The sequence below is a fragment of the Nelumbo lutea genome, chromosome 7, assembly GCF_056320005.1.
Source record: "Nelumbo lutea isolate HS-2025 chromosome 7, American lotus-T2T, whole genome shotgun sequence".
NCBI lineage: Eukaryota > Viridiplantae > Streptophyta > Magnoliopsida > Proteales > Nelumbonaceae > Nelumbo > Nelumbo lutea.
Window position 1 is genome coordinate 18,389,904 of NC_142690.1, and position 25,939 is coordinate 18,415,842.

General features: G+C 36.6%; 1 protein-coding gene, 1 long non-coding RNA gene and 1 other non-coding gene across 3 annotated transcripts; 1 reads left to right on the forward strand and 2 right to left on the reverse strand.

The window, feature by feature from the left end:
* Nucleotides 1–11,809: 11,809 nt before the first annotated feature.
* On the forward strand, nt 11,810–15,807 carry LOC148845436 (E3 ubiquitin-protein ligase RGLG1-like). Its single transcript, XM_088953217.1, has 11 exons — nt 11,810–12,220; nt 12,971–13,052; nt 13,134–13,274; nt 13,377–13,490; nt 13,600–13,697; nt 13,880–13,932; nt 14,286–14,391; nt 14,493–14,620; nt 14,733–14,865; nt 15,268–15,327; nt 15,433–15,807. The coding sequence occupies exons 1-11, from the start codon at nt 12,056–12,058 to the stop codon at nt 15,550–15,552; spliced, it is 1,200 nt and encodes a 399-aa protein (XP_088809343.1). The 5' UTR covers nt 11,810–12,055; the 3' UTR covers nt 15,553–15,807.
* Nucleotides 15,808–16,850: 1,043 nt separating this feature from the next.
* On the reverse strand, nt 16,851–17,156 carry LOC148845437 (signal recognition particle RNA). The gene has a single exon (XR_016102749.1).
* A 7,556-nt stretch (nt 17,157–24,712) lies between these two features.
* On the reverse strand, nt 24,713–25,393 carry LOC148845438 (uncharacterized). The gene is made up of 2 exons (XR_016102556.1): nt 25,289–25,393; nt 24,713–25,148 (listed from the first exon to the last, which is right to left on the reverse strand). It is a non-coding gene; the product is annotated as an uncharacterized LOC148845438 (long non-coding RNA).
* Between the last annotated feature and the right edge of the window lie 546 nt (nt 25,394–25,939).

Sequence of the window (25,939 nt, forward strand, 5' to 3'; positions counted from 1 at the left end):
CTTAAGGACTTTATCTAAGCCTAATGGAGTTAAGAATTAGGAATTATTCCATTCTATTGGACAACATACCTCTTCTTATGGAATTATCACTTAAAGGTGATTCGTCTGCCCTCCCTTGTACATTGGTGGAGTTCAGTCTCATCTAAGATGGGACCCATCCCAATAAAATTACTATCATATGATTCCTTCATAAATTCATACATCAATAGTGAAAGCATATATAATTTCATAAATAAAAAGCAAAAGAAGCATACTTTCATAAATTGGTCAGTTAATTTTTCGGATATCATATATTTTCCATATGTGGCAAGCAAGAAACTCTCCCTATTTTCTTAAGTTATGTAGCTGCAAAACTAAGTTTGTTTCTCTTTTTTTTTAGTATATGTTGGGCCCTTGCATTCTACATATATAAATGTGGATAAACTGTCTCACTCGAAAATTTTCATGGTTGGGTAAGACCAACTAGTAGCAGCAACAATTGTAGAGTCCTGAATTGTCAGAAAAAATGTGTGAGAGATGAAGATAGAGAAGAGAACGTTCAAAAGCTTGATCTCTAACTAGATTGGTCAGGGTTAGGGGACATACATTAGAGATAAAGAGTTCATTCACTTTTCTCTAAACTGTGTAATACAAAAGCAAGAGAAGTGTTCATATACCATGCAAAAGATGTAATAACTTTTAGACAGTGTATGCCCTTAGCTTTAACCAGATTGATGTACAGATAAACGAATAAAAGTACATTATTGTTTCATGTTGATATTGATATTCTTCTATGAAATTATCCCTTAAACTGGATACTTATGAGACTCGTGTTAGTTTATGAAGTTCTCAACCATTGGATAAACTTGGGGAGTTTATCCTACAAAGGTTGCCACTGATGCGCTACCAAAGAAGTTTAGGCAACTTGTCACAACTTCTTGGGTTAGACCCAAAACACATGTAGTGTGTGTTTGGTTGAAACACTGAACACAAACCATTTTTTAGTTATGCCCTGGACCTTGGAGATTGATGGACAAAATTGAAAAGTTACACATAACCCCTAGACTTGATTATGGTACTGCCTAGGTGTTGGATTGGGTTGTCTTTGATATGCCAATCAGTAAGTGGGTGAGGGTCAAAACTTAAGTATGTTGGAGAAGTCTAAAACTTCATGTAAGTGGGTGATCATAATAATAGGATCGGCCCCTTTGTCGGACAAAATGAATGATAGGGCTTACACTCTCTGATGGAAACCTAAATTGCTAACAGTGGATTTCAACTTTGTTTGAGATTTGGTTTTGTAATATATATATATATATATATATATATATTATGTTTTATGAAAAATGTTTGCAAAATGTTTTAATTCCCAGGATCTATCCAAAGCAAAGAGTGTGACAATGCACCTTGCAGCCAGTGAAGAGGTCCATCTCTGTCGGGCAGTGTTTGATTATTTTGGGTCAAGAGGCTAAGTGTAAAAGACCATTACAGGGCTTATTACCTGATGGGCTTTATCTTTCTTAAATCCATTATCCTTGGGTCTTCATAGGATGGCTGAATTCAATGATCATTTAAGTGTAAATATTGGGCTCATTTTGAACCCGTAATGATGTGCTCAGGGGTTCACTGCATTTAGTAGTGAATTCGGTCAAGCTTTTTCACAAAGGTTGGGCCAAACCCATGTGAACTTATGTGAGCTCATTGTGGGGTCTCACACCATACAAATCAGGCCTAACTTGGCCATGCAACACCCTTGGGTCGTGAGCCTTATAGCTAAGGGGCCTAAGGCCCATAATTAATATGATTAATTAAGTTGTCATGTAACATGGGGTGAATTTGGGTTTGGAATTGGGTATGGAGCACCAATCATCTTAAGAGGATAAAGCTTATCTCTTAAAAGAGTCCACGTCCAAATTAGATTTGGATAATCTTCCAATTTGATTAGGAGAAGTGCTCCATAAAGAGATAAAAGAAGAAGAGGGTAGACTAGACTAGAACACCTCTCTATTTTTTCTCTCTTCTTCTTTTTGTCTCCTAAGAAACCCTAATTCGACCATAGTTATTTTGGGACTGATAGAGATCAATTTTCTTTTGATTTTTGCAAGAAAATTCTAGAGAAATTTCATGATCACCTTCCCCAATTCAATTTAAGCAGTTAGAGTGTTGTTTTACTGAAAATTGTGTTGTTGAACCGACTTCAGGAATACACTATGCCATCTTTAGTGGAGGTTGGTTTTAGGACTGATTTGGGCCTAAATTTTAACCTTGGGATTTGTGTTTGTAGTATCCGTATCAAATATACATTTCCCCCTTTGGTTGGTTTCAAATCTGGTCCGGTTTAGAGAAAGACCGATCCTAAAAAAACATAGGGAATTCAATTTCTGGAAGGATTAGGAAATTTTCAAAATTTCGCCTAACCATCTAATATGGTCCGGCCATCCATATGATGGATCCTAACCCTTTCTTTAATAATTCCATAGATGAAGCATTCAAGAACTATTGCCTGATCGTTTCCTCTCTAGAAGTAAATTTTATGTTTTCGACTATAACAACTCTAAACTTTTCTTGTGCTCTAGAATTCAAGTAGGCATCAATAGTCGCGTGAAACATGACCCCGTTTTCTATGGAAACCCAGATTTTCTACTCAATTTCTCTACCCGCACCCTAGCCACAATGCACAAGATGGCATTGTTAAGTCTACATATATAGGTTTTGAGCTTCAATATATAGGTTTGATTGCTAATCATGGAATAAAGCTTGGCTTGTTAAGTCTACAAACCTAATCGAATTTGTATATAATTTTAAATTTTTATATAATAAGAAATCATTTTTTATATGCATAATTTTTAATTTTTTTTTGTATTAAGCTTGGTTTAATATTGAGCTCTAGCTGAGTCAAGCTCGAATTAATATGAGTTATTGAGTCAAACCAAATTTCTAGCTTGAATCAGGCTCTCAACTTGAGCCTTACGCTTTTTTGTGAGGTGAGCTTTGTTCAAATAATCTAGGGATAATGACTGTTCAACACACCCTAAGAATTCTTAGCCCCACAATACAATTGGGGTAAGTGCCAACTCGGAATTGATGCCAATACACGGGCGGGTATTGATGTTTTAGGATGGGGGTATTTGTCATTTTCAATTATGTAGGGTTGCAATGGAATTCAGAATTCTACGGTGTGGTGCAATATACTTTTCTAAATAGTCTAATATTCTGCATGGCTCAGTTCGTATTCACCACTACTCAAGGCAAGTTCCAATCACTTTCTACCACAATGAGGTCCATGAATCATGGCTATATTGTTGAGGCACCATCTTGGCACGTTACTTCATCTAATTCAAAGTGAGGCTATAGTAATATAGTGAAAGGTCCTCATTTAACGTCTTTTAATATCCGTCAAATCTCAGCCATGCAATTGATGTTCTAATATTTCAACAACCACCCCCGAACCAAATTTGGTCCACACAACCCCTTACAGTCATTAATTGGGGTCCTATGAATAAAAATATAAGTATGGAGATGTTTCCATTGCACGGCTGCAAAAGGCTATGTGGATGGTGTGAGGACGGTTCTGTTAATATCAAATCCGAATTTTTGTGCTATAACCTTCATATTTTCCACCACCACTGCTAATAGACTACACCCGTTTGATCTTTCACTTCTCCTTCACCTTCTCTACAACTAGTCTTCACCGACTCCAATTCTACCTCCATTGACATCATCACCTCCACCAATCTTTAGGCTTAACTGGTTTGAATTGTGAATTTTAGTTGCAGTAGTGTAAATGCATTGAGAGTACAAATTGGTTGAATATGCATGTTTTGGCTTACTTTACATTTGGTTTTTGTTATTTGTTGTTTGTTAGTGATAAGTGCAATAGGATTAAGTAGTCTCTACCTTGCATGAAAGAGAATATAGGTAGGAAAGAAGGTTATCTGTTTTAGAGTAAGTGTATAGGAAGTAAAATAATATAGTCCCCAATTTATATGAGGGAGACAATTGAGGTAAGAGGAAGGTGGTGCAAACTTTGAATGAGTTTTTGGGATACAAAATTTGCACTACCATAAAGTGCAAATGATACAAGAAGTATAAACTTTGTATCAGGTCAAAGTACAAATCATATAATTTACAAATAAATGGATGCAAAGCTGAGCCGGATACAAATTTTATATATACTTCCAATTTGCACTTCAAACTCAACGGAGCCATATTTTCATGCCATCTATTATGATTTGCATATTCACTACTAATTCCCATGGTTTTGAAAACCGGACCATATTGAACAATTGGATTGGTTGACCCAAGAACCGATCAGGTAACTGGTTCCGTTTCACCCTAAAACCGCTTTTTGGCAAAAAACAGTTGATTTGGTCAGCAACCCACTAAATCAGGCTAATTTAATTTTGGCCTTTTTATTTTATTTATTTTTTTAATTTGTTATTTTTTAAGTCAAAATGGGCCATCTATTTGAACTGAACGGTCGATCTATTTCACCTGAGAACCGGTCCCCAAAATGGTTTCATGTCTAGTATGGTTTTTAAAACGTTGCTAATTCCTTTACCCTCAATTTTCTTTTTCTCTTTTTTTTTTTTATCAAACCAAATACAACCTTAGAGATTTAGGTTGGGTTTAGTTTGAAGGAAAAAGTAAGGAAAGGAAGGGAAAGGTAGGGAAACCTTTACAAACCTTGTATAGGTTTCCATGCCTTTCCCTACTTCTTCTTTCAAACCAAACATAACCTTAGGTTAAGGGTATTAAAAAGATGGGATGGAAACTTTGAATAGTTGGAAAGTGAGAATCCGATGATGATGATGATGATGATGATGATGATGATGATGATTGTAGATAATTTTTTTGTTTATAAAACCCAATTTGTCGGTCGAGCTATCTACCACTCATTTCTTATTTGTTTTCTTTACATTTTTATCGTGGGAAATGTCTAGCTCATTTACCACCTCTCATTCTCATGATATCATCTCTCTCTGGTTTTTTATTGGTTGTCGACAGGCGACAGGACTATCAACCTCTGTATGACAAGTGTTTAATTTGTTTTCAACTTAACGCTTAACTAACGAAACTTTTTGGGTAAATTACAAAGACTCCCCTTGTACTATGGGGTCAGTGACAAAGACCCCCTATACTTTAATTTGTGACAAAGGCCCCCTTGAACTTTAGTCGTTAGACAAAGACGCCCGTTTGTTAGTGTTCTGTTAGTTATCTTTGAAAAAGATTCTCATCTGACTATTTAAAGTTTTGTAAATGCCCAAAGTACCCTTTTCCAATTTATTTTACCTTTTTCTTAATTTATAAAACCATCTTTTTTTTAACACCTAACAGCTTAGCGCTTATGAGATCCACCTCCTTTTCTTTCTTCTATCCTCACCAGAAACCCATCTTTCATTTTTGAAGTTAAATATGACAATAAAAACCGGCTCACAAACTTTCTCCATCGCCAAAATAACTTAGAACCACCGCAAAACACCAGCTACCATTTGCTTCATGTGCAAGAATGCCATGCCCTTTCTTAAGCTTATCTTGATGCTTGGAATGTCGAGTAAGTGTATTGATCCCTCCCCATGAAGATCCATTTTCCAATGACTTTGTCTTTTTCTAGCCATTGCTCTGGTCAGGAATACGACCAATCTGAGCCTCACAGAGCCTACATCAAAGGTTCTTTTAGGTGGAAGAAAAAAGACCCAAAAACAGGGAAAATGTTGGAAGATAGAATTTGAGAACTCGATCAAAATCTCTAGGGTAGTATGAACAGTGCTATGTCAATTTCAGGAGTCCCTCTCAATTTTATTCAATTAATTAATCATTTTTTTCTTATATCTATTTAAGATTGAAGATTAAACGGGGGTTGATTATTCACTGTTGGAATTGTGTTCTTTTCTTCCAACACTCTCCTAATCATCCTGATGTTCTCAACAATTAGAGTTTTTTCACTTAGGGATTCATGGCATTCAAAATATTGTTCCTTTAATTTTTCAGATGCTTATATAAACTATGTAGAAGCATAAGTGATCAGAAAATTTTCTTTTGATCAGATGTTGGTGGTTGAGGGATTTGAATTCTTATAAGGAAACGTGAATCAGTGATAGACTATGTCAATATTTGACTTTAAAAAAAAACTGAGGTCATAACATGTCCTACAACAAACTCTGTTATCACGTTGTTCCTAGGAATATCAATGTCTTCCACAATCACACTCTGATCATTGTTGATGTTAGTGGTGTCAACATATCCTTTTTTATACTGCTTTGAAAGTAGGAAGAATGAATGGAGGAAGCTTCATAGCTTTTGATCGATTAACTACAAATACACATTTTTTAATAGTGGAAATTTTACTACTTATATTTTGATATTCGCTCACGCCAATCTTAAATATTATAATCTCTCCACATAAGGCCATACCATATAATGTCATATACCCATAACGTCACAGCTATCTTTACTAACTAGACCGACTCTCTCGTTTTGGGTCATCACTGACTTCACCATAGCAGTTCGACCGCCTTTCTGGGTCTCTCTAAGCACCAAGTTTTCTGTAGGACTGCATTGTGGTAGCATCTTTGGGTAAAATGGGTTTATCTGCAAGCTCATCAAAGACTGGGAACATGTCCCCATATGTGATCCGCTTCTTTTGCGGTGAAAATCAAGGTTGTTTTGGGCCAGTTAGGTTTTAAGAGAAAATGACAAGAAAAAGAAAATAGAGAAAGTCTAAAAGGGTATTTTGGTATTTTAACACTTTTCATCATCTGACTTAACAGCTGAGGGTCTTTGTCTAATGACTAAAATTCAGGGGGGTCATTGTTGCAAATTAATGTATAGGGAGTCTTTATCACTAACCCTATAGCACAAGGGGATTTTTGTAATTTACCCAAAACTTTTTTTGCCGCTAGACAGAAAGGCTTAACAAATGAAAGCTAAATTGGTTTGTTTGACATAAAAGACATTTTTTTTATTTTATAAAATCTTTTCCACATTTTTTTTTTCATTTGACCCCATTCATGTCTCCCATTTGCCCGTTTCTTCCTCATCTCCTCTTCAGCTCTTCCCCAACTCCCATAAGATCAGCCACCACCGCCGTTGCCTAAATAGATGACCATGAAAGTTTTTTTTATTTGTTAAAATAAAATTTTACTTATTAAAAAAGAATACAAAAATACAATAGGAGGGACAAATGACCAAATTATTTGCACCTATCAGAGAAAACAAAAAGCAGCTAATCGGATGGATGACATCAAAGATCAAAGTCAAGATAGAGAAACACAAAATCTATAAAAGTTACTACATCTCTTTGTTGCTACAAACAGATTGCAAAAAGATCATAGAGCAAATGCACCTCCAAAGGTAGAGAAGAATTCAACAAAAAAACGAAAAAATGAAAGCATTTCAAAATCACAATAAGAAGAGAACTTAAGTAAGAAGAAAAAAAAAATTCAGCATGAATTTATGGAGGCACACCTAGAATCAGACATGTTTTACTCAATAATGTCTCCAACCATGTAAGAATTATTAAGAACTAGTAGCCTACTTAACCCCAAAAGTTTTCTACATTGGGAATATCACCCCTTGTCATTGATAGAGAAATGTTCCTAAAATATGTGGTGGTAGTGGCCTTGTGTAAGGACGTGTGAATAATTTTTGGATAGCATACCCCAAGTGGATCGAACCAGCAAAAGGTAATTTCTGTTCTACAACTTGCACAAGTCACCTGATTAGGTAGTAAGGGTTGGGTAATGATAAGACTGAGGATTAGATAATGCTTGAAGGCCTCAAGTTCTCGGCTCTTGATGCTGTCTCGGTCTTGATTGAAGGAAATGCTTGTGATAAAAGCACTGTCGGAGACTAGTACTTCCCCTTTCTGGACTATCCTGCTCTGTGCAATTTGTGCCTAGGTGTGCTAACTCGGCTGATTCTTGTTTATCCAAGCATAATTAATGAAACCACCTCATTAGGGTGGAAAAGCACTAACCAACCAGATGACATTCATAGGAATTCATGGGAGATTTTGATGATTGGTTAAAGCCCTTCCTAATATCATATCTTCCTGGCATCATGTGCAAGTGCATGCAACCCTATTTTTTAAGAAACTAAGGTCCATTTAATTAATTTGTAATTAGAATCAGAATCAAAATCTTTTGGAATTGGAATGGTTTGTTCTCATAATCTGTTTGGTTCAGATAAGAATCCAAATTAGAATTATAATAATTAAAATGGGATTTCATTCGCAAGAGAGGAGAATGGAATGACAATACCCTTAAATGGGAGGATGCAGTAATATTTCAATTCTGTCCAACCAAATAATTAGAATTGGAATGACCGATTTCAATTCCAAACAATTATTTTCCTTGATTTAATTAAGTCCTTGGGCTTCTTGAACATAGCTGGAACCGATCCAAATTTCATCATGGATCAACTTTACAAACAGCAATGGATGGAAAGGTTTGGTTTCTAATCGTATGACAGTGGGCAACTTTTAGGTAAAGAGTCATTCAACCAGAAGCTCGGAGAACGAATCCTTATCCTCATAAAAGTAGAAGAAGCAACCTCTAATAATGAGAAGAAGATTCCCGGTAGTTTCTGGTGTGATAGTGCCATTTAGTAAGTCCTTCATTTTGATATTTGCTTTATAGAAATCATGGTTTCCTCTCACCATGTGTTGACAATACAGACAAATAGTCCCACATCTTCTGACTGGCAGGTTCCTTTGTAGAAGTAGAACCCACATCATTGAAATGTCTATGGAAAAATACAATGTTTATTCATAGTTACTGATAGGTAGATATTTCTCACATTGGATGCACTAGGATTCAATTTGGGTTTTGGAATGAGTTGAAGCCCAAAACAGAATAAAACCGTACCCAGATCCCAACCCATGAGGACTAAAAAAGTGCACGAGAATTGGTTAATGTACCTTTGTTTCTTTTTCTTTCTCTTCTTTCTTCCTACTCAATAATTTCAAATTTAAAATAACCAAACATAATAGATAAAGAGGCACATGACATCTGCTTTGTGATTGGATGGGTTTTTGACTATGGGATAAGCCAATTGTTTTTCCTATATAATAGTAGGACCCGTTTAGACATTGGGACAAAGGCTTATTATATATCTACACTCTTTGTATGCCATTGGCATCCTTTCATATATGGGGAGACATTTATCCCACTTATTATATATCTACACTCTTTGTTGGTTGTCTTCTTCCTTCAATCACGAATCACGACAGTGGGTTTAGGTAAATTCTATACTACAAAAGCCCAACCAATACGGGCAGACACGTCTTCATTTCTTTTCTTTTCTTTTTTTCTGAGTAAAGATATAAATTATTTTATTCAATTGCTAACCATACTTGCTTATTCGGTCAATCATTTTTATAAATATATGTAAAAAGCAGGGAATACTTCCTTTGGGATGCGTGAAATCCGCTCTGAGGGCGTAGCATTCGACTAAAACCTTAAATCGTGGCCTTTTCGATGTGCCTTTTTCTTATTTCAAAATTTTGGATGTGTTTTGAGGAGGCTCGTTTGGTTCGTGGGATGGGAATTAGAAAAAGGGAAAGGAAATATTTTAAAAACATTCCTTTTTTTCTTATTTGTTTCGAGGGAAATAGAGGGATAGGATGAGAAAAATGTGGGATGTCAGATCCCAAAATCATGGAATCGGGGTTGCACCAAAATAATAAGATCCCTTTTGGTGTGACCCCAATGAAAAAAATTCAAGAAACCACTGTTACCACTTACCATCGACGACAAACAGAGAAGGGATGGGTCGACAAAAATGAACCATCGACGACTAACAGAGGAGGGAGAGAAACAGTGCGACTCTGTTTTCCTCCCTTTCTCCCTTTCTCAGCGATCTCCCGTCTCCCTCATCTTCTTCTTCCTATTCTTCCCATCTTCCCACTCCTATCTCTCTTTCATTCCCTCATTTTCCCTCTCTCTTTGATCGCCAATGCTTTCATCATCTGTTATAGAGAAAGTGAGAAGAAGGGGGGACCACTACGTGGTGGTTGATTAAGCACCAGTGGAGGAGGGGAGACTATTGGTGCCGGAGGACATCTTCGAAGCTTCAGTCATGGAGTTCTCTGTCTCTCCCTCTATCTTCCTCTTCTCTCTTCTCCATCACCTTCTTCTCTCTTCTCCCTCGTAACAGTGTTTTCTTATTATTTTCCCATATATAAAACCAAACAATGGAAAGGTAAATTTTTACACTTTCCCATCCCACCCAAATCTTCCCACAAACCAAACAGAGCCTAAAATCACGTTACCTCATCCAATTCAAGGTTGGGCATTAAGGTTGTGTGATTCACAGGTTTGGTCTTAAGACTATGGGTGTCAATGGACTGGTTTTGGGTTGAACCCCATTCAATCCAAAATCAATTTGGGTGGTTGGACGGACCAACAAGATATATTGAATTGGATCAATTCGGTACAAAATATTTATTACATTGGATTGGACCTGGTCCATCATTAATAAATTTACATTGGATTGTGTTGGATTAAGCCAATATCTAGCCCATTGATATAAGATAAGAATATAGGTATCAATGGACCAGGTTTGGGTTGAAACCAATCTAAATCAAAATGAATTTGAATAGATTGAATGATCCAGACATTAAATTGGACCGGTCCAAAATAGTTCAAAATATTCATTGGATTAGATTGGACTTGGTCCATTTATAATGGCCTCACATTGGCCTAGATCATATTGGACCAAACCTAGTCCAATTGACACCCCTACTTTAGACCAGGCCAACCGGCGTAGCAAATATTTCTCCACACTTGTTTTCTTTTTTTTTTTTTTAATTCTAATATTTCTCCATACTTTAAACATTTACACCATTTAACCAAATTACTTTCATGCTTTGAAACAAATTCTTTTTTGCAGTTTTGCTACGATAGTGTCTTTAGGGCTAAAATTGAGAATCATGGCGTCAGATTAATTGTTACATGGCTCCGTCAAAATGTCATTTTATCTAATTCAAGGTACGATCATATCAATATATCAAAAAAGCAATGCTTTTAACCCGTATTCAACTATGATTCCAAGTCTGGTTTTAGTGAAACCTCAGAATTAGTCATAAAACTGTTGATCTAGTCAAAACTATTCAATCTGAGTGATTGGGCTGTTGATTCATTCAACCCGATGACTAGGTCAGGTTGTACACTAAATATACATATAAACTTTAGAAGGTCATAACTTTGCATTTCAATGGTCGATTGGAACAATATTTTTTTTATTTTGGATAACTTTTTAATATCTATACATCCTAAGAGGTCATAGGTGCCTTGCTTTGCTAATTTTGCAAAAACAAAAATTCAAAGCACAATGCAAAATATAATTATATATTATCTATTAATAAAATATATATTTATAAATTATATATATATATATATATATATATATCCTTGTGTATAAAATGATGTCATAGTACGATCTAATCCGTTCAACCCAAACGGTTAACTTTGATTTTATCGTTTCAACACAACTTATACGTAGCAAAAATGGTTTGGGTTCATGAATTTTTTTATGGGTCTATGAACGCGAATAGCCGGTCTCCAACCCATAATGAGCCCCGATCTGCTGCTCTATGCGTTGTGTTTCACATGCTATGCAATGTAACCAATTACAAGTAAATAGTCCCATCGGCCCATGTTTCGTGATTGAAGACATTAAGTAGATACACAGTAATGAAAGAAGTAGATCTTCCCAATTTTGCCAGATGGCACCGACAATTATAATGAATGAATATGCAACATGAGACCATCTTATATCTTGGACGAGGATATTTTACATATATAGCCCCTCCATTTAATAATAAAGTGATGACTTCTTTAGTTATCAAAAGAAGTTATATTTATTATATTTATTAATAATGTCATTTATAAGTGTGTGTGTGTGTGTGATTCAATTATTATTATTTATTACTTTCTCTCCACTCGTTTCTCTTTCACATACCCTTCAACTGGTGGTGACGAAGTAACTAACATGAAGTGGAGGGTCCCTCCTCCTTCCATTCAAGTTTGAGAGTTGAGAAGAGACGTCTGTCACTCACTTTCTCTTAGAATTCATGGGCTCTGCAGGCTCAAGGCCGTCTGGATCGAGGGTTCCATCGGAGGATCATTGGTCAGTTCTCTCACCACACAGTCCTCCACCTGAACGCCATGGTTTCTGGGCCAAAGGTCGTCGAGGGACGCGGAAAGGAGACTACTGCTGCAAGTATAATCCGGATCAGGTTAGATACAATCAGACGCTTTAACCGATCCAGTAAGCTAATTATTGTCTGTTCAGTCTGTCTACACCCTACTTTTCTTCGAGAATTCCTCGATACTTTGTAGGTTTCTGCCCAATTGCTACAGATGGGGTTGCTCTCATCTGATCATCATCACTTCTAAGTCGCACTGGTGAGCAAATTATGTCTTTGAGAGATCGGACTGTCGGTGGTCTGTCACTAGTATGTTCCCTCTTCCGCCAGTGGGTCGACACAGACACGGCCCAGGAGAAGCCCCACCCATCAACCATCTCTATATATCTTCCCCCTCTTCTATACCAATAAAGAAGGAATCATTCAGAGATTTAGGAGTAGGAAGATGTTCTAGCTCCCTGAGCCGGAAGAGGTGGAGGGAGTGGAGGAAAACTGGATGTCCCTCTCGGTTCTTTCTGGTTTGCGTGTTTATAGAAGTTCTCTGGTTCCCTCCTCCAAGTGATCTGGGAGGAGATTCCTCCCTGGGAAATTATCAAAAAAGTAGCTTCTAGATCTGTATATACTTGCTGTAATTCTGTAATCGTATTCTTATCAGGCGAAAAAACTCATTAGTTTGAGTGGGATTAATTAATTAAGCCATTAATGGATTGTTGATGAGCTAGTGTGTTTCATGATCATCAGCTGCTGCTTGCAATGTTAATTAGGAACTGTTCTGTTCTTTTTTTTTTTTTTTTGTCATTTTTATGCTTACTGATAATGCTTCTTTTGTCCTCCGTTTAGGTCCCTGGTCTACTTGGTTTCTTCGATCTCCATCCAAATTTCATAATTGGTATCGATTTTACAAAGAGCAATGAATTGAAAGGTTTCGCCCTCTTCATCTGTATTCTTATCATCAACTTCTTCTGCATTGTGGGCAACATGCTAAAAGGTGCTACGTAACTAGGAACAATTTCATTCGGAGCGAGAAGCCTGCATCGCATTGGGAACTCCATAAATCCCTATCAAGAAGCAATACAGATGGTTTCAACTACAATTGGTGAATTTCATGAGAAAGAGAGCATCCCTTGTTTTGGATTTGGAGATGGTAGTACTTCATTGTCTGAGCTTGATCTGATACAGTAAATTCTTTCGCAGTTCTTATTTGGAAAACAGATATATAAATTAATCATGGTTTCCCTTGTGACAGTAACGACTGGTGAGAAGCATATCTTCAGTTTCTACCCAGACCAGAGACAATGTGTTGGATTCGATGAAGTCCAAATGAGATATAGAGAAATAGCTCTTTATCTTCAACCAGAAGGTCCATATTCAACTTCTTTCAATTCACCGTCTTCATATTATTTTCAGTTGGACTGGTTTTCTAGTTTTATTACAGTTCTTGTTTTATTCAACTTTTTTTTTTCTGGCAGAGCCAACTTCCTTTGCCCCCACCATTGAAATGGCTATGAAAGTTGTTGAGGAAAGTGGTGGTCGGTACCATGTTTTATTAATATTTACAGATGGCCAGGTACACTTCTCTTCTTGGGCATAGTCAGTTTAGTCCATATTTAGCTTCAGCAAGTAATTTTGCTTTGCACGTATTATGAGACAATACAGTCTAATTTGATTGGTAGCTATTACAAATTAAAGTTGTACAGTTCTAAGTTAAGGCTATGCGTCCATGACAATTTTATTACTTTGGATTCACAGGTGCCACAACAAAGCACGCAAAAGGAAACAATGGATGCAATTGTCGCTGCAAGGTAAATTTGAATTTTACGATGTCCATTTGTTTGTGACTTTGATTTACACCCCTACCTGATGCAGATTTTGCAGTTTTTTGTCTCATTTGCACCACCATTTATTCTATGATTCCATCTCATATAAAGTGGGGATCATATTCATACTCCTAAATAAATAACCTTCCTCTTTCACATAAATATATAGTGCATGAGACCACATCATTTTACTTCCTATTTTACCTCTAACAAACAAACAACACCAGGACAGGTCAAATCCTGAAACAAAAAAGTAAACAAGAATCTGGAACGGAACCCTATGGTGACTCAGCTATTTCTTGGGTTTCCACGTTCTCATCGTATTTCCTTCCTTTCAGTACATACCCTTTGTTTATCATCTTAATTGGAGTTGGAGATGGGCCTTGGGATATGATGAAGGAATTTGCCAAGAAAGACCAAGATGAAGCCCTCCATAACATCCAGGTGTAAAGATATCTGAAGTTCAATCGCTATACCTATCCTTTAATTAGTTGTAGCTAGTCTGTTATTGCCCAACTTTCCATGATTGTTTTGTATTTCTCCAGTTTGTGAGTTTTACAGAAATCATGTCCGAAAATAAATGCATTGAAAGAAAAAGAATGAAGTTTGCTGAAGCAGCATTGAAGGAAATACGTAAACATCATGAAAGAACAATAAGAAGAGACATATTGGGGTACGTACTAGTGGAGTCTGTCCAGTACTGCCTACTTATTAATTAATATTATCATCATTAACATTATTTTGGCAGGCTTAAACCCTAATTCCCTATTAATTGTCCAATGCAGTCACCCAAGTGGAGGAGCTCCAAATATATCGCCTTTGCCCCCACCTCTTGGAATTGAGGGACCAAATCCAAGTGTGTTGTTGAATGCATCTTACATTGAACATGGAGCAGAGAGCAATTCTTCTGATGACCTGGTACCAATACCATTACCACTAAACCCTTCATTTTTCTTACCAATAGAGATTAGGATCATGGTTTCAATTATCAATAGTATATGTATCGGTTTTTTGGGTCACTGAAATGCTAATTAATTACTGATATTTAACACATGTAGCCATGTTCAATGCTTAATACCCTTCTCCATGGGAGATGAAAATTATATCCATGAGTATCGCCCCTTTGAATCCTGCAAAAATTATACATTGATCGCATCGCTTAATAGTTTAATTTATTTCCACTTCTTTCTCGTTTTCCTTTTCTTTTTCTTCTTGTTTTTGTTTTCTTTGTCCTTATTGTTCTTGTAAGGGAATGACTGAATAGGTAGATTTCGTTTACTAGCTGTTCCTGATTTGGGAACTATTTTATGACTATTACAGACTTGCTCCATCTGCTGTGCCAAGGCAATAGACGTCATCTTTGATTGTTGTGGGAATCAGGTAATGCAATCATACAATTTTATCTAAATTTCTGATGAGGTTGTGAAGAGAATAAATCAATGCAGAAATATGCTGATGAAATGTTCTAAATTCTTATTTTGGCAGGCGTGTTCCGTCTGCCGATCAAAACTGCAGTTATGCCCATTCTGTAGGCGCGAAATTGGAGATGGAATAAGGCGCTATGTCCATCAGCATGCGCCGATGCTGTCTCAGGAAGTATGCTGATGCTGTTTGAGCGGGTGTTTCCTTTCTCCCTTGCTGTTGTGAAAGAGTAGTTTTGATTTTTCTAAAATTAGAAGTTGGTATTGTTTATGAGAAACCCAGGAAACCAAAATAGAAAAACAAAGAAAAGAAAGAAAGCGAAATTATACGAGGGATTAAGTGTGTATATCAGCACCATATATGGTACTGTTGGTGTTTTAAGTGTGTATATCAGCACCATATATGCATTTTGAATTTAAAGGTCAATTTTCTGTATTAGGGTACGCATTTGGGAGATGGGTATCACTATTTCATAAGGAAAATAAATTTTCCATGCACCCCACTTAAATATGAAGGAAGAACATAGGTATCTTGGTCAATGGAAATCAATTTTTCATTGACCACTTTCCCTCTCTCAAAAGCCAAAAATAAGAATGGACTTGAAAAGAAAGCAAGACTACACATGCCTCCCTTTCAATTTTAGAACACCCCCAAACCACCACAATAAATCCATCTTCGTATACTCCCCATATTCTATAGTAGTCGTAGGCAATACTTCGCTCCTGCCACCTCCTTATTTTTAAATCTAAATCCTATTTTCCCAAACCCTAAATCCTAAAATCTAAACTCTGAAGTCTAAACTCTTAATACCTAAACCTAAGCCCCTAAAACGTAATCCTAAATCTAAAACCCTAAAATATAAACTCCAAACCATTAAACCCTAAACCCTAAGTCTGTAAACCTTAGTCCTAAATCTTAAACACTAAACCCTAAAGTCTAAACTCTAAACCCTTAATTCTTAAACCCTCAACTCCGAAAATCCTAATCCTAAGCCTTAAAATCATTGTATGGTTATGGTAGGATGCATGCCCTTCATTAGGGTCAATGGTTATAACATGACTTCTTTGAGCCACTGTCTTTAGCCATATTTTTATGAATTATATAATAAAAATACAAAAAAAAAATGATTAAGTTATGAGGGTTTCAAGTCAGAGAAAATATTTGGCTGACATGGATCTGATCCTAAATCAAAATTAATTTTTTGATAATATTTGAATTCAAACTAATTCATCATATTTAGAATAAACTTGGATTGGATATGGAAACTAAATACCATTAATAAATTAAACCAAAAATATTTAGAAGTTTATGTTATTAATAAAATAACTTAAAGTATATGATAAAATGTCATAATGATTAAATAGATGGTTTGGTGGGCCTTGGGTCCTTCTTGCGATAAGGTCCATATTCATCACAAACCCAATTTTTAAGTTTAAATGGGTAGCTTGGTGGGTGGAATTAGCCATTCCGCATAGGACTCCAAAAGTGACCGTTCAGTAAAGGTCAGCCCTTGGGGCGTGTTGGGCCTGGAGAGCACCGGCCCGTTACCCTTCCACTATTTGGTGCGGGAGGTATTCGCTGTTCTGTGAAGCCAGCCAGACGCATTGCCCTCCACTCTAAGAACCACGAGGCCCAAGCCTTAGCTCAAGCCCCTTGGTCCAACTCCCTATTTGGAACGGGCAGGCCAGCAAAAAGCCACCATAAGACTCTACCCCTCAAAGCTGAACCCACGTCCGGCCACCTTGATGCCCCCACTTGGGTGGCAAGCTCACGTTACCGAGCTCAGCGACAACATGATTCATCTCTATTGTAAGTATACGACTCCTTGTAACCGATATGGGAACAAAGAGAATTTGTTTTAAACTTCAACTATTGGTAATTTACACCTGGCAACTCCTGACATTTTTATGCGCTTGTTTGCCAGCTGTAAGGATAATAACCATCAGCCACGTGGCTAAAGTTTATCTCTTTCATCTATGCGGTGTGTTAAATAAGTAAATGGAATCAAATTTCGCGGTGTAAAACTAAAAGTTATCTAATACTTCTTATATGTGACTTCTCATATTGCAGATGGCTTGGCATTCGACCTCAAGCAACTTCACTCCTTTCCCTGACCTAACTTGACCAATGTTTGCAACACGTCATTAATATAAATGGTTGGACCGGTTGATCCGTCATCTTAGAAATAACTGGCTATGTTTTACCCTGATCCCGATAACTTCAAACAACCCATTTGACATGGTGAAAATCCGTGGACCTATGCGGTTCAACCAAACAGATGGACCATTCAAATCATTCACAGGCTTTGGTCTAAACGAATTAAACCCTTCAATTTAAATTATAATATAGAAATAATATACTATATGCATATTTAATATAAGTTGAAATTATTGCGAGAGAGAGGGAGAGTCTAAAAATTTCTAAAATATTGTTTCGATGAACTTAGGGGGCTGTTTGGTACTGTTGGTGTTTCTAGAATTACAGACTAAAAAGAAGGTGATTGTCTGATGGGACTCAGCTATTAGGGCGTGTTGGGTCTGGGGAGCACCAGCCCTGTTATCCTTCCCACTGTGAGGAGCGGGAGGTGTTCGCTATTCTGTGTAACCAGCCTCACGCATTGCCCTCCACTCTAAGAACCACGAAGCCCAAGCCCCTCGGTTCAACTTCCCACTTGGGTGAGAAGCTCACGCTACCGAGCTCAGCGAGCATGAAATTCACCTTTATTGTATATTAAGAGATTATAAGAATATACTTAATCGATGTGGGAAACTAAGGGAGTACTTTCAATATTTTTCACCCCATCTGGCAATTTAAACAAAAATATAGAGAAGACAGACCTCCGAGATGAGCTGGGATATGCTGATCATAAAACATTGCCGGTCATGTTCACCCAGCCACACACTGGTGGCCATGTTCCCAATGTATGGGCGGATGAACATGGCCAGCAATATGTTGTTGTGGTCAGCAGATTCTGTCATAAAGTTTTGAATAACGCATTATTAGTAAAATTATTTAGGATAGTTAAATGCTATGTTGATTGAAATGTCTTTATTCATATAAATTATTGAAGTTGGTAACCATGTATTTCATGTGTTTGCACCCCATCCATAGTGATTTCAACCATAGATGTAGGTGATGTTTGGCACATCTTTTGGTCTGCAGGAAGTTCAAAAGACCAAAATAATAGCTTTTTTTTTTTTTTTTTGTTAAGGCTATGTTTGGTTTAAAGGAAAAGGTAGGGAAAGGAAGGAAAAATTAAGGAAACCTATACAACGCTTATAAAGGTTTTCTTACCTTTCCCTACTTTTTCCTTCAAACCAAACACAGCCTTAGTGTCACATGGACCAAAAAACCCAACGACAAGCACAAGGAAAGATGAAAAAGCTGAAAATGGACAAGATTCAAATTAAGTTTTTTCGGTCTTTCTGCATTGACAATAGCTTTACCAACTGTTTTGAACCCAGTTGTTTGGCTGAAAGCCTAACAGTTGAATCCATAAACCTGCATAAAAAATGAACATGTATATAGTGTTGATTAATTTGTTTAGCTTCCTAATGTTCCAGAATTCAGGCCAAGTCTATTCGACAGATAGATTGGGGTAATGGAGATATCAGATTGCCAACCTAACAGAAGTCCACCAGAATTTCCTTGTGCTAAAAATTACATGAGAGACTTCAATGAAATTACAAGTATACATGAGAAAAATGGAGGAAGACTAAAAATTTCTCCAAGTATGGAGGATTTTAATAACCTCATTGAGGATTGTGGTCTCATGGATTTGGGTTGGAATGGCCAGCCATTTACCTAGTGTAACAATAGATGGAATGGTGGTTTAATTAAATAACACTTGGATAGATTCTTTGTATCTATCTTTTGGCGGAATACCTATGTTGAAGCTTATGTGTTAAATGAAATTGTAGTAGGGTCTGACCACAGCCATGTAATCTTGAACTGTTGTCCCCAAGATTGAAAGGAATTAGACCCTTTTCGTTTTGAATCAGCTTGGATTTCTCATCCTGAATGCCAACAAGTCATCAACATAACCTGGAGCAGCCTTAACCTGAGAGGCTTTAATGTGCAACAACAGTTAGACTGTAAACAAAGAATTTGTAGGCAGCATTTAAAGAATTGGAATAGAAACTCCTTTGGAAGAATTTGGAATCGAATCAAGGTGATTAAGGATGAGATCACTTCTCTTCAAAATCAACCAAATTCTATTGACTATGGAGATAAAAAAAAAAAAGAAATTTAAGGATCAGGCTTTCTGAGGAGCTAAGAAGAGAATAAGTTCACTGGAAACAGAAGTCTAGGGTCTTGTGGCTCTTTGAAGGAGACAGGAACACAAGATTTTTCTACCAATCCACCATTAGCAGGTGCCAATTTAATAAAAAAGTTGCTCTTAGGTGAAGTGATGGCTCTTGGGCCAGATCTGAACTAGAATTGAATAAGAAATCATTAATTACTTTACCACCCTCTTCACCACAAACAGCTCCTCAACCAATCTGAACATCCTAAATGACATCCAACAAATCATAACGGGAGAGATAAATGATCAACTACTTCAACCGCTGGCCCAGGAAGAAATTGAATATGCTCTTAATTCCATGAATCCCAACAAATCTCCTGGTTCGAATAGCTTTTCAGCTCTCTTCTATCAAAATTTCTAGCATGCCACTGAGCAGGATGTTGGCAAAGCTCTACATTACAAATGGCTTTCTCAAAAGATACAATCGGCACTAAGCTAAAAAGAACACACATTGTCATTATCCCTAAAACAAAGAAGCCTGCTGTGATTATAGGTTATAGACCAATCAGTCTTACAAATATCAACTACAGAATTCTGACCAAATGCCTAGTTAACAGACTCAAAAAAGTCATGCCTTTGTCAATAGATCAAACTCAAGGAGCCTATGTTGATCAAAGAAGCATCTTAAATACTGTTCTTCTCACTCATGAGCTTTTCCACTTTCTAAATCAAGGGAAAAGGGTAAGAGTTGGTAGATGGCCATTAAAATTGAGATGAACAAAGCATTTGATTGGCTGGAATGGTACTTCATCTTAACTCTCATGGAGAAACTGGGGTTTCACCCTCATCTCAGGAAAATAGTTCACCAATGTCTGTCAACGGTGACCTTTTCGATGTTGATCAATGGCACAAAAAGAGGTGATTTTCAGGCTCAATGAGGAATTCGACAAGGTGTCCATTTGTCTCCATTCCTCTTTATTCTAACATCTTAAGCATTATCCACTGCCCTCTCCCAAGCAGCAAATTCAAGACAACTCCAATGTATAAAAATTTCAAGAGAAGCTTCCTGAGTTTTGATTTTATTTTTTGCTAATGATTACATTTTTTTTCATTAAAGTTGATATTCATAATATTTTGAAATTAAAAAGTATTATAAATGAATTTTGTTCTACCTCTGGACAACTGATAAACTTCTTTAGGTCAGAAATTTACTACAATAGAAACACTCCACGTCGCTTTAGGTGTATCCTCTCATCAATGCTCCATATCAAAGAATGTGCCATCCCAAAAAAATACTTAGGGCTCAATCTATCAATGGGAAGGAAGAAGAAGGAAAACTTTACTGAAATGCTGAAAAAAAATGGTGTCCAAAATGAAGGGCTGGAAACGTCAACTATTGACTCAAGCTGGAAGAGAAACCTTAATTAAATCAGTGGTCACTACTTCTCCATCCTACCAAATGAGTCATTTCAAAATTCCTTCCTACTTGATTCAGAAAATTCATAATAATGCTCATCTTTCTTCAGGGGAAAAAGAGAAGATGAAAGGAAAATTACTTGGATGAGCTGGAAGAAGCTTTGTGGTAATAAAACATCAAGAGGCCTTGGTTTCCAGAATCTATCTATTTTTAATCTCGCTTTGCTTGCAAAATTAGCATGGAAGCTTCTGCGTGATGGTGATTCCCTTTGGGGAAAGTCAACGAAGGCAAGACATTTCCCCCATGCAGATTTCCTTTCAGTTCCAATAGGCTTGAACACATCTTGGGGTTAGAGAAGTGTGATTGATGAAAGGAATTCCCTAATGAAAGGCCTAATTAGAAGAATTGGAAATGGAAGAACAAACAACGAACATCTAGGAGGATCAATGAGTTCTGTTGCTACCAAACGGAAAAATTTAGACCCCAAAGCCAAATCAAACAAGTCTACACCAAGTGGTTGATTTGATGTTGCAGCATCCCTAGAGATGGAACTTGAATGTTCTTAGACAGAATATTTCAAATCAAGAGGTACAAGCCATCCTCACTATCCCTCTTCCTTGGCACGACTTTGAAGATATCTCAATATGGAATTGCACTAATGATGGAGCTTACACAGTGAAATCAGCACACCATCATGAGTGGGGAGCCAATAAACCCATGTTACACCCAAACAAGGAACTTTGGAATCTCATTTGGAAATCTCAAGTCCCCAAAAAGTTAAAAACTTTATTTGGCATTGTTGTACAGAAGCAATAGCAGTCAAAAAAAAAATCCTGCTCACACCATATCACAAATCAAGGTCAGTGTCCCAAATGCCCCCATGAGTTGGAATCCATTCAGAACTTGCTCTGGTTTTCTGACTTTGCTAGAGCAGTATGCATTATAATCCCCATGAGTTATCGATATGGTAATTTTCAATGCAATAACATAGAGGATTGGATAATGAGTTGGAAGCAAACTCCTTCGTGGAGCTCAAATGATAGGAACAAATGGATAGCTCTTCACTTGATCATATACTGGAACATCTGGAAAGCCATGAATGATTGGCATTTCAACCAAGTGGACAGACACCCAACTTTAGTAGTAGCTCAAAGCATTAGTCAGCTCGAAGAGTATAGTACATCTTGTAAGTTTAATGAAATCTCATTTTCTATTACCAAAAAAAAAAAAAAACAAGAGTTCAGGCCAAGTTGTGGCAACTAGAGTAACAATTGATGGATGTGCCTTCTATAATTATAGGTTTCTTGGGTGGCAAGTATACTTGGCCTTGTAAGTTTGGTTGAAAAGTTATTATGTTGATAAATCCCATAAAAAAAAAGAAATAATTTTGAGGAAAAATTTCCGATTAATACATTTACTTTGGACCTACTGCCACTTTGGTCCCCGAACTTTAAAACACAACAATTCAATATCTGAACTTTCAAAACGTGTCAATCTAATACACATCGTAAAATAGCCCGTTAACCAGCCATCTAGTGGCATTTGAAAAGACAAATGCCCTTCGAATGTCATCTAATTCTCTTTATCAACTATCCAAACGTTGACAAAAAAATGAACAGTTCCAAATCATTGCCTCTTCTATTCAAAAAGGTTGGGGTCATGACTCAGTGGGCATTCTGGTGACCCCAACTTTCTGGAATAGAAGAGGCAAGGATTTGGAACTGTTCATTTTTGCTCACATTTGGAGGGTTGGTAAAAAGAGTTAGATGGCACTCGAAGGACATTTGTATCTCTTCAAATGCCACTTAACGGGCTAGTTAACGACAAGTACTGAATTGATACGTTTTGAAAGTTTGGATACCGAATTGTCACATTTTAAAGTTTGGGGACCCAAGTGGAATTAGGCCCAACCCAAAGCACAAGATCAGGAATTTTCCCTAATGTTGATAACTTGTGCTGATGATATTTTATACCAATAATGAGTCATCCTTACCGGCTTTGTCTCTAGCTAGTGAATCCATTTTAGCATGCTTGATTAGGTTCAGACATTTGGGCTGATTTTTTATTCCACTTTTAATTGCTAAAATGTCTTTCTTATTTCTCTTATGAATGTTATTGCAAGACCATTTATGAATAAAGAGAATTCAGCAGAGTAAGAGTGGTTCAACTGTAATTAGCTTTCAGACTTCTTTCGGTACTGGTAAATATGTAAACATATGGAACGGCTATGTTTTATTGTCTAAAATTGCTTAAAGCCCCCATTGGAAGAATTAAACGTGAATTTAAATACCAAAGAGAAAAGGTAAATGTTGATACTGGATTAAGAATTTCATCAATTTAAAACGTTATAAAGATGAATTTTCAAGCTGGCAAAATCTTGAATTCTCTCTCACCCAGTTGTAGGTATCCTAGCCACTTGTGACTTGTGAGTAGGAACAAACAAATAATTTCCTTAAAAAGATCTAGTATATGGTTTTACATAGGGAAAACAGTACTTGAAGGATTGTTATATTGAAGGAAGCGTGGCGGATTTCCCTTGAAACATTGCCACTGAAGGATTCATAACTGCACAAAGAAGGAAATCTTCTCAAGAGTCAATCGGTTGGTTGTGTCCCTCAGGTGCATGGCTTCAGGTTCTTTCCGCTCTCCATCTATGAGATGGCATGATGTGTGTTCTAGTGCATATTTTGGCATTTTTTACGAGTACTCTCAATCAACATGGTTCCTTACAAATGCAGGTTGAGGAAAACTAAGCTCTTCAAAGAGTACAAATACTTTAAGCTCTTCAAAGAGTAAAAATAATTACATTTGTTGGTTTCATTTCTTCAATTTCATGAACAAACTCTAATAATACCGACTTACATTTGTTAGTTTCATTTCTTCAATTTCATGAACAAACCCTAATCCATGTAATTGATAAAGAAAGTGTATGACATGTGTGAATATGTGATTTCTCTCCTTTTTTTCATATATAAATTTGACAATCTATATACAATATAATACCAAGGTTTTTAAAATTCAACTGGACAACGACTCATCAAATAAAATATAAAAAAAAAAAAAAGGCCAAAACAATTCCCAAGATGAAAACAGTTTGACCACTCAACTACCCGGGTCAGCAATTCGCTAACCAAATGGTTTGGCCAAATAACAGTTTTAGGATAAAACAGACCCAAACAGGTTACCGTTTCCCAGTTTTTCTGGTCTGACCACTTGCATCATTTCCAGGCTCAGCCATAAGTGAAACAAATTCCAAACTCCAACCACATCCCAATCACTTAATCGTTCAATATTGGGCTATTTCATGTACATTTAAGTAGAAAAATTTTTTTTTACAATAATTTGCAGTGGAAGTATTATTTTACATCCATTATCCACGTAAAAATCCACTCTATCAAAACGTACGCAAAACTGAAATAGAGTAAAGTTTTACATCAATTATGATAACACTCCCTCCTGACACAGACAATCAAACAGGTGTAAACAGTTACACCGTACTTGATTTACACGGATTCCAAAGGCAAATGAGGCCATAAATTTTCCCCATATGCTGCAATTAGAAGCAATACATATATGTAAAGTGAAACAATTCATATAAATTGCAAAGTTGGATTAATTTTACATCAACAAATTACCTTTTTACCAAACAAAGTTTTAACTATAATAGATGCAAACATGAATTTTAATAAAACAGAATTTTTCTTATCAAAAGTCCACTTGAATACAACTTAATTTCTTTTTTCTTGATACACCTACATATTATTATCAATATAAATATGCATTGGTCTGTCATTTATCAATACATAAATGTAATGTTGAAACACATGCAAATTTAACCCTTACTGGGATTTACATTCCATTTGCATCATTTCACAACACAGCAACAAATTCCAAACTCCAACCACATCCCGGTCATTTAATTGTTCATTACTGGGCTAATTCATGCACAGTTTTAACAAGAACAGATTTTTTTTACAATAATTTGCAGTGAAGGTGGTGGTGTCTCAGCAACATATTACCACGAAAGCTGGCAAACCAAATCAGAATCTAACCAAGTTGATGAAGACAACGGTGGAGAGGATGGAAAAAGGGAAGAACGTGGCCCCATCAACGACACTAAGAAACACAAAGCCAAGTCAGATTCACTTTGCTTTGAAACACCACCGTCTCACCAAGTCCATTTTCTTCTATATTTTTAATATTATAAATATTAGGATGTTGTTCAAGTAATACCGAACTATCACCGTATCACGCACTTGCAAACGGTAGTGGAATTTGATTTGTGTTTCAAATTGTTGTGAGCTTGTGATAAATGATATTTCATATGCGTGTGATTTATTGCTTTCTACGCCTCCCGCCTAAACTCGAAAAAGTAGCGTCAACCATTAAAACTTGCAGAGCATACACAGAAAACAAACCAAAGAAAAAATTAAAACAAAATACAAAATCCCAACAGATTGACCTAGAAATATTGTCACTTCCAGAGTTCCGACCTTGGGTGAGAAAGGAACGTCTTTGGTATCTATTTTTCACTTTAATAAAGGATTCTGCAGTTACAATTTCAATGATAATAGAAATAAAATTCCATCCAAATGTATCACATGGATTCTAGTAGTCAACTAAGAAAACAAATGAAGAGCAACCAGTTGATACCAGCCTACCACCAAGACACCAAGTTCAATACCAAATTATCAACTAGATAACCACATTACATACATACACAGACAACACAAATGAATTATCTTTGTAGCGTCTAGCACGATCATCTGAGTCAAGACTTACCGTACCCGTTGGTTCTTTCACCCATCATCGCTGTGTTTTCCATTTAATCGATTATCTAATATATGGAAAGACACACTCGTTGAACTGTACACATCCAGCTTACACCAACAAACACATCTTGAAAA

Bases quoted from the DNA above. Each gene is read 5' to 3' on its own strand.
- LOC148845436 (XM_088953217.1), top strand. From the start codon at position 12,056: ATGGGCTCTGCAGGCTCAAGGCCGTCTGGATCGAGGGTTCCATCGGAG. The intron at 13,053-13,133 runs GTTTCGCCCTCT...CTACGTAACTAG, and splicing joins AAAGAGCAATGAATTGAAAG to GAACAATTTCATTCGGAGCG. The intron at 13,275-13,376 runs GTAGTACTTCAT...CCCTTGTGACAG, and splicing joins TTGTTTTGGATTTGGAGATG to TAACGACTGGTGAGAAGCAT.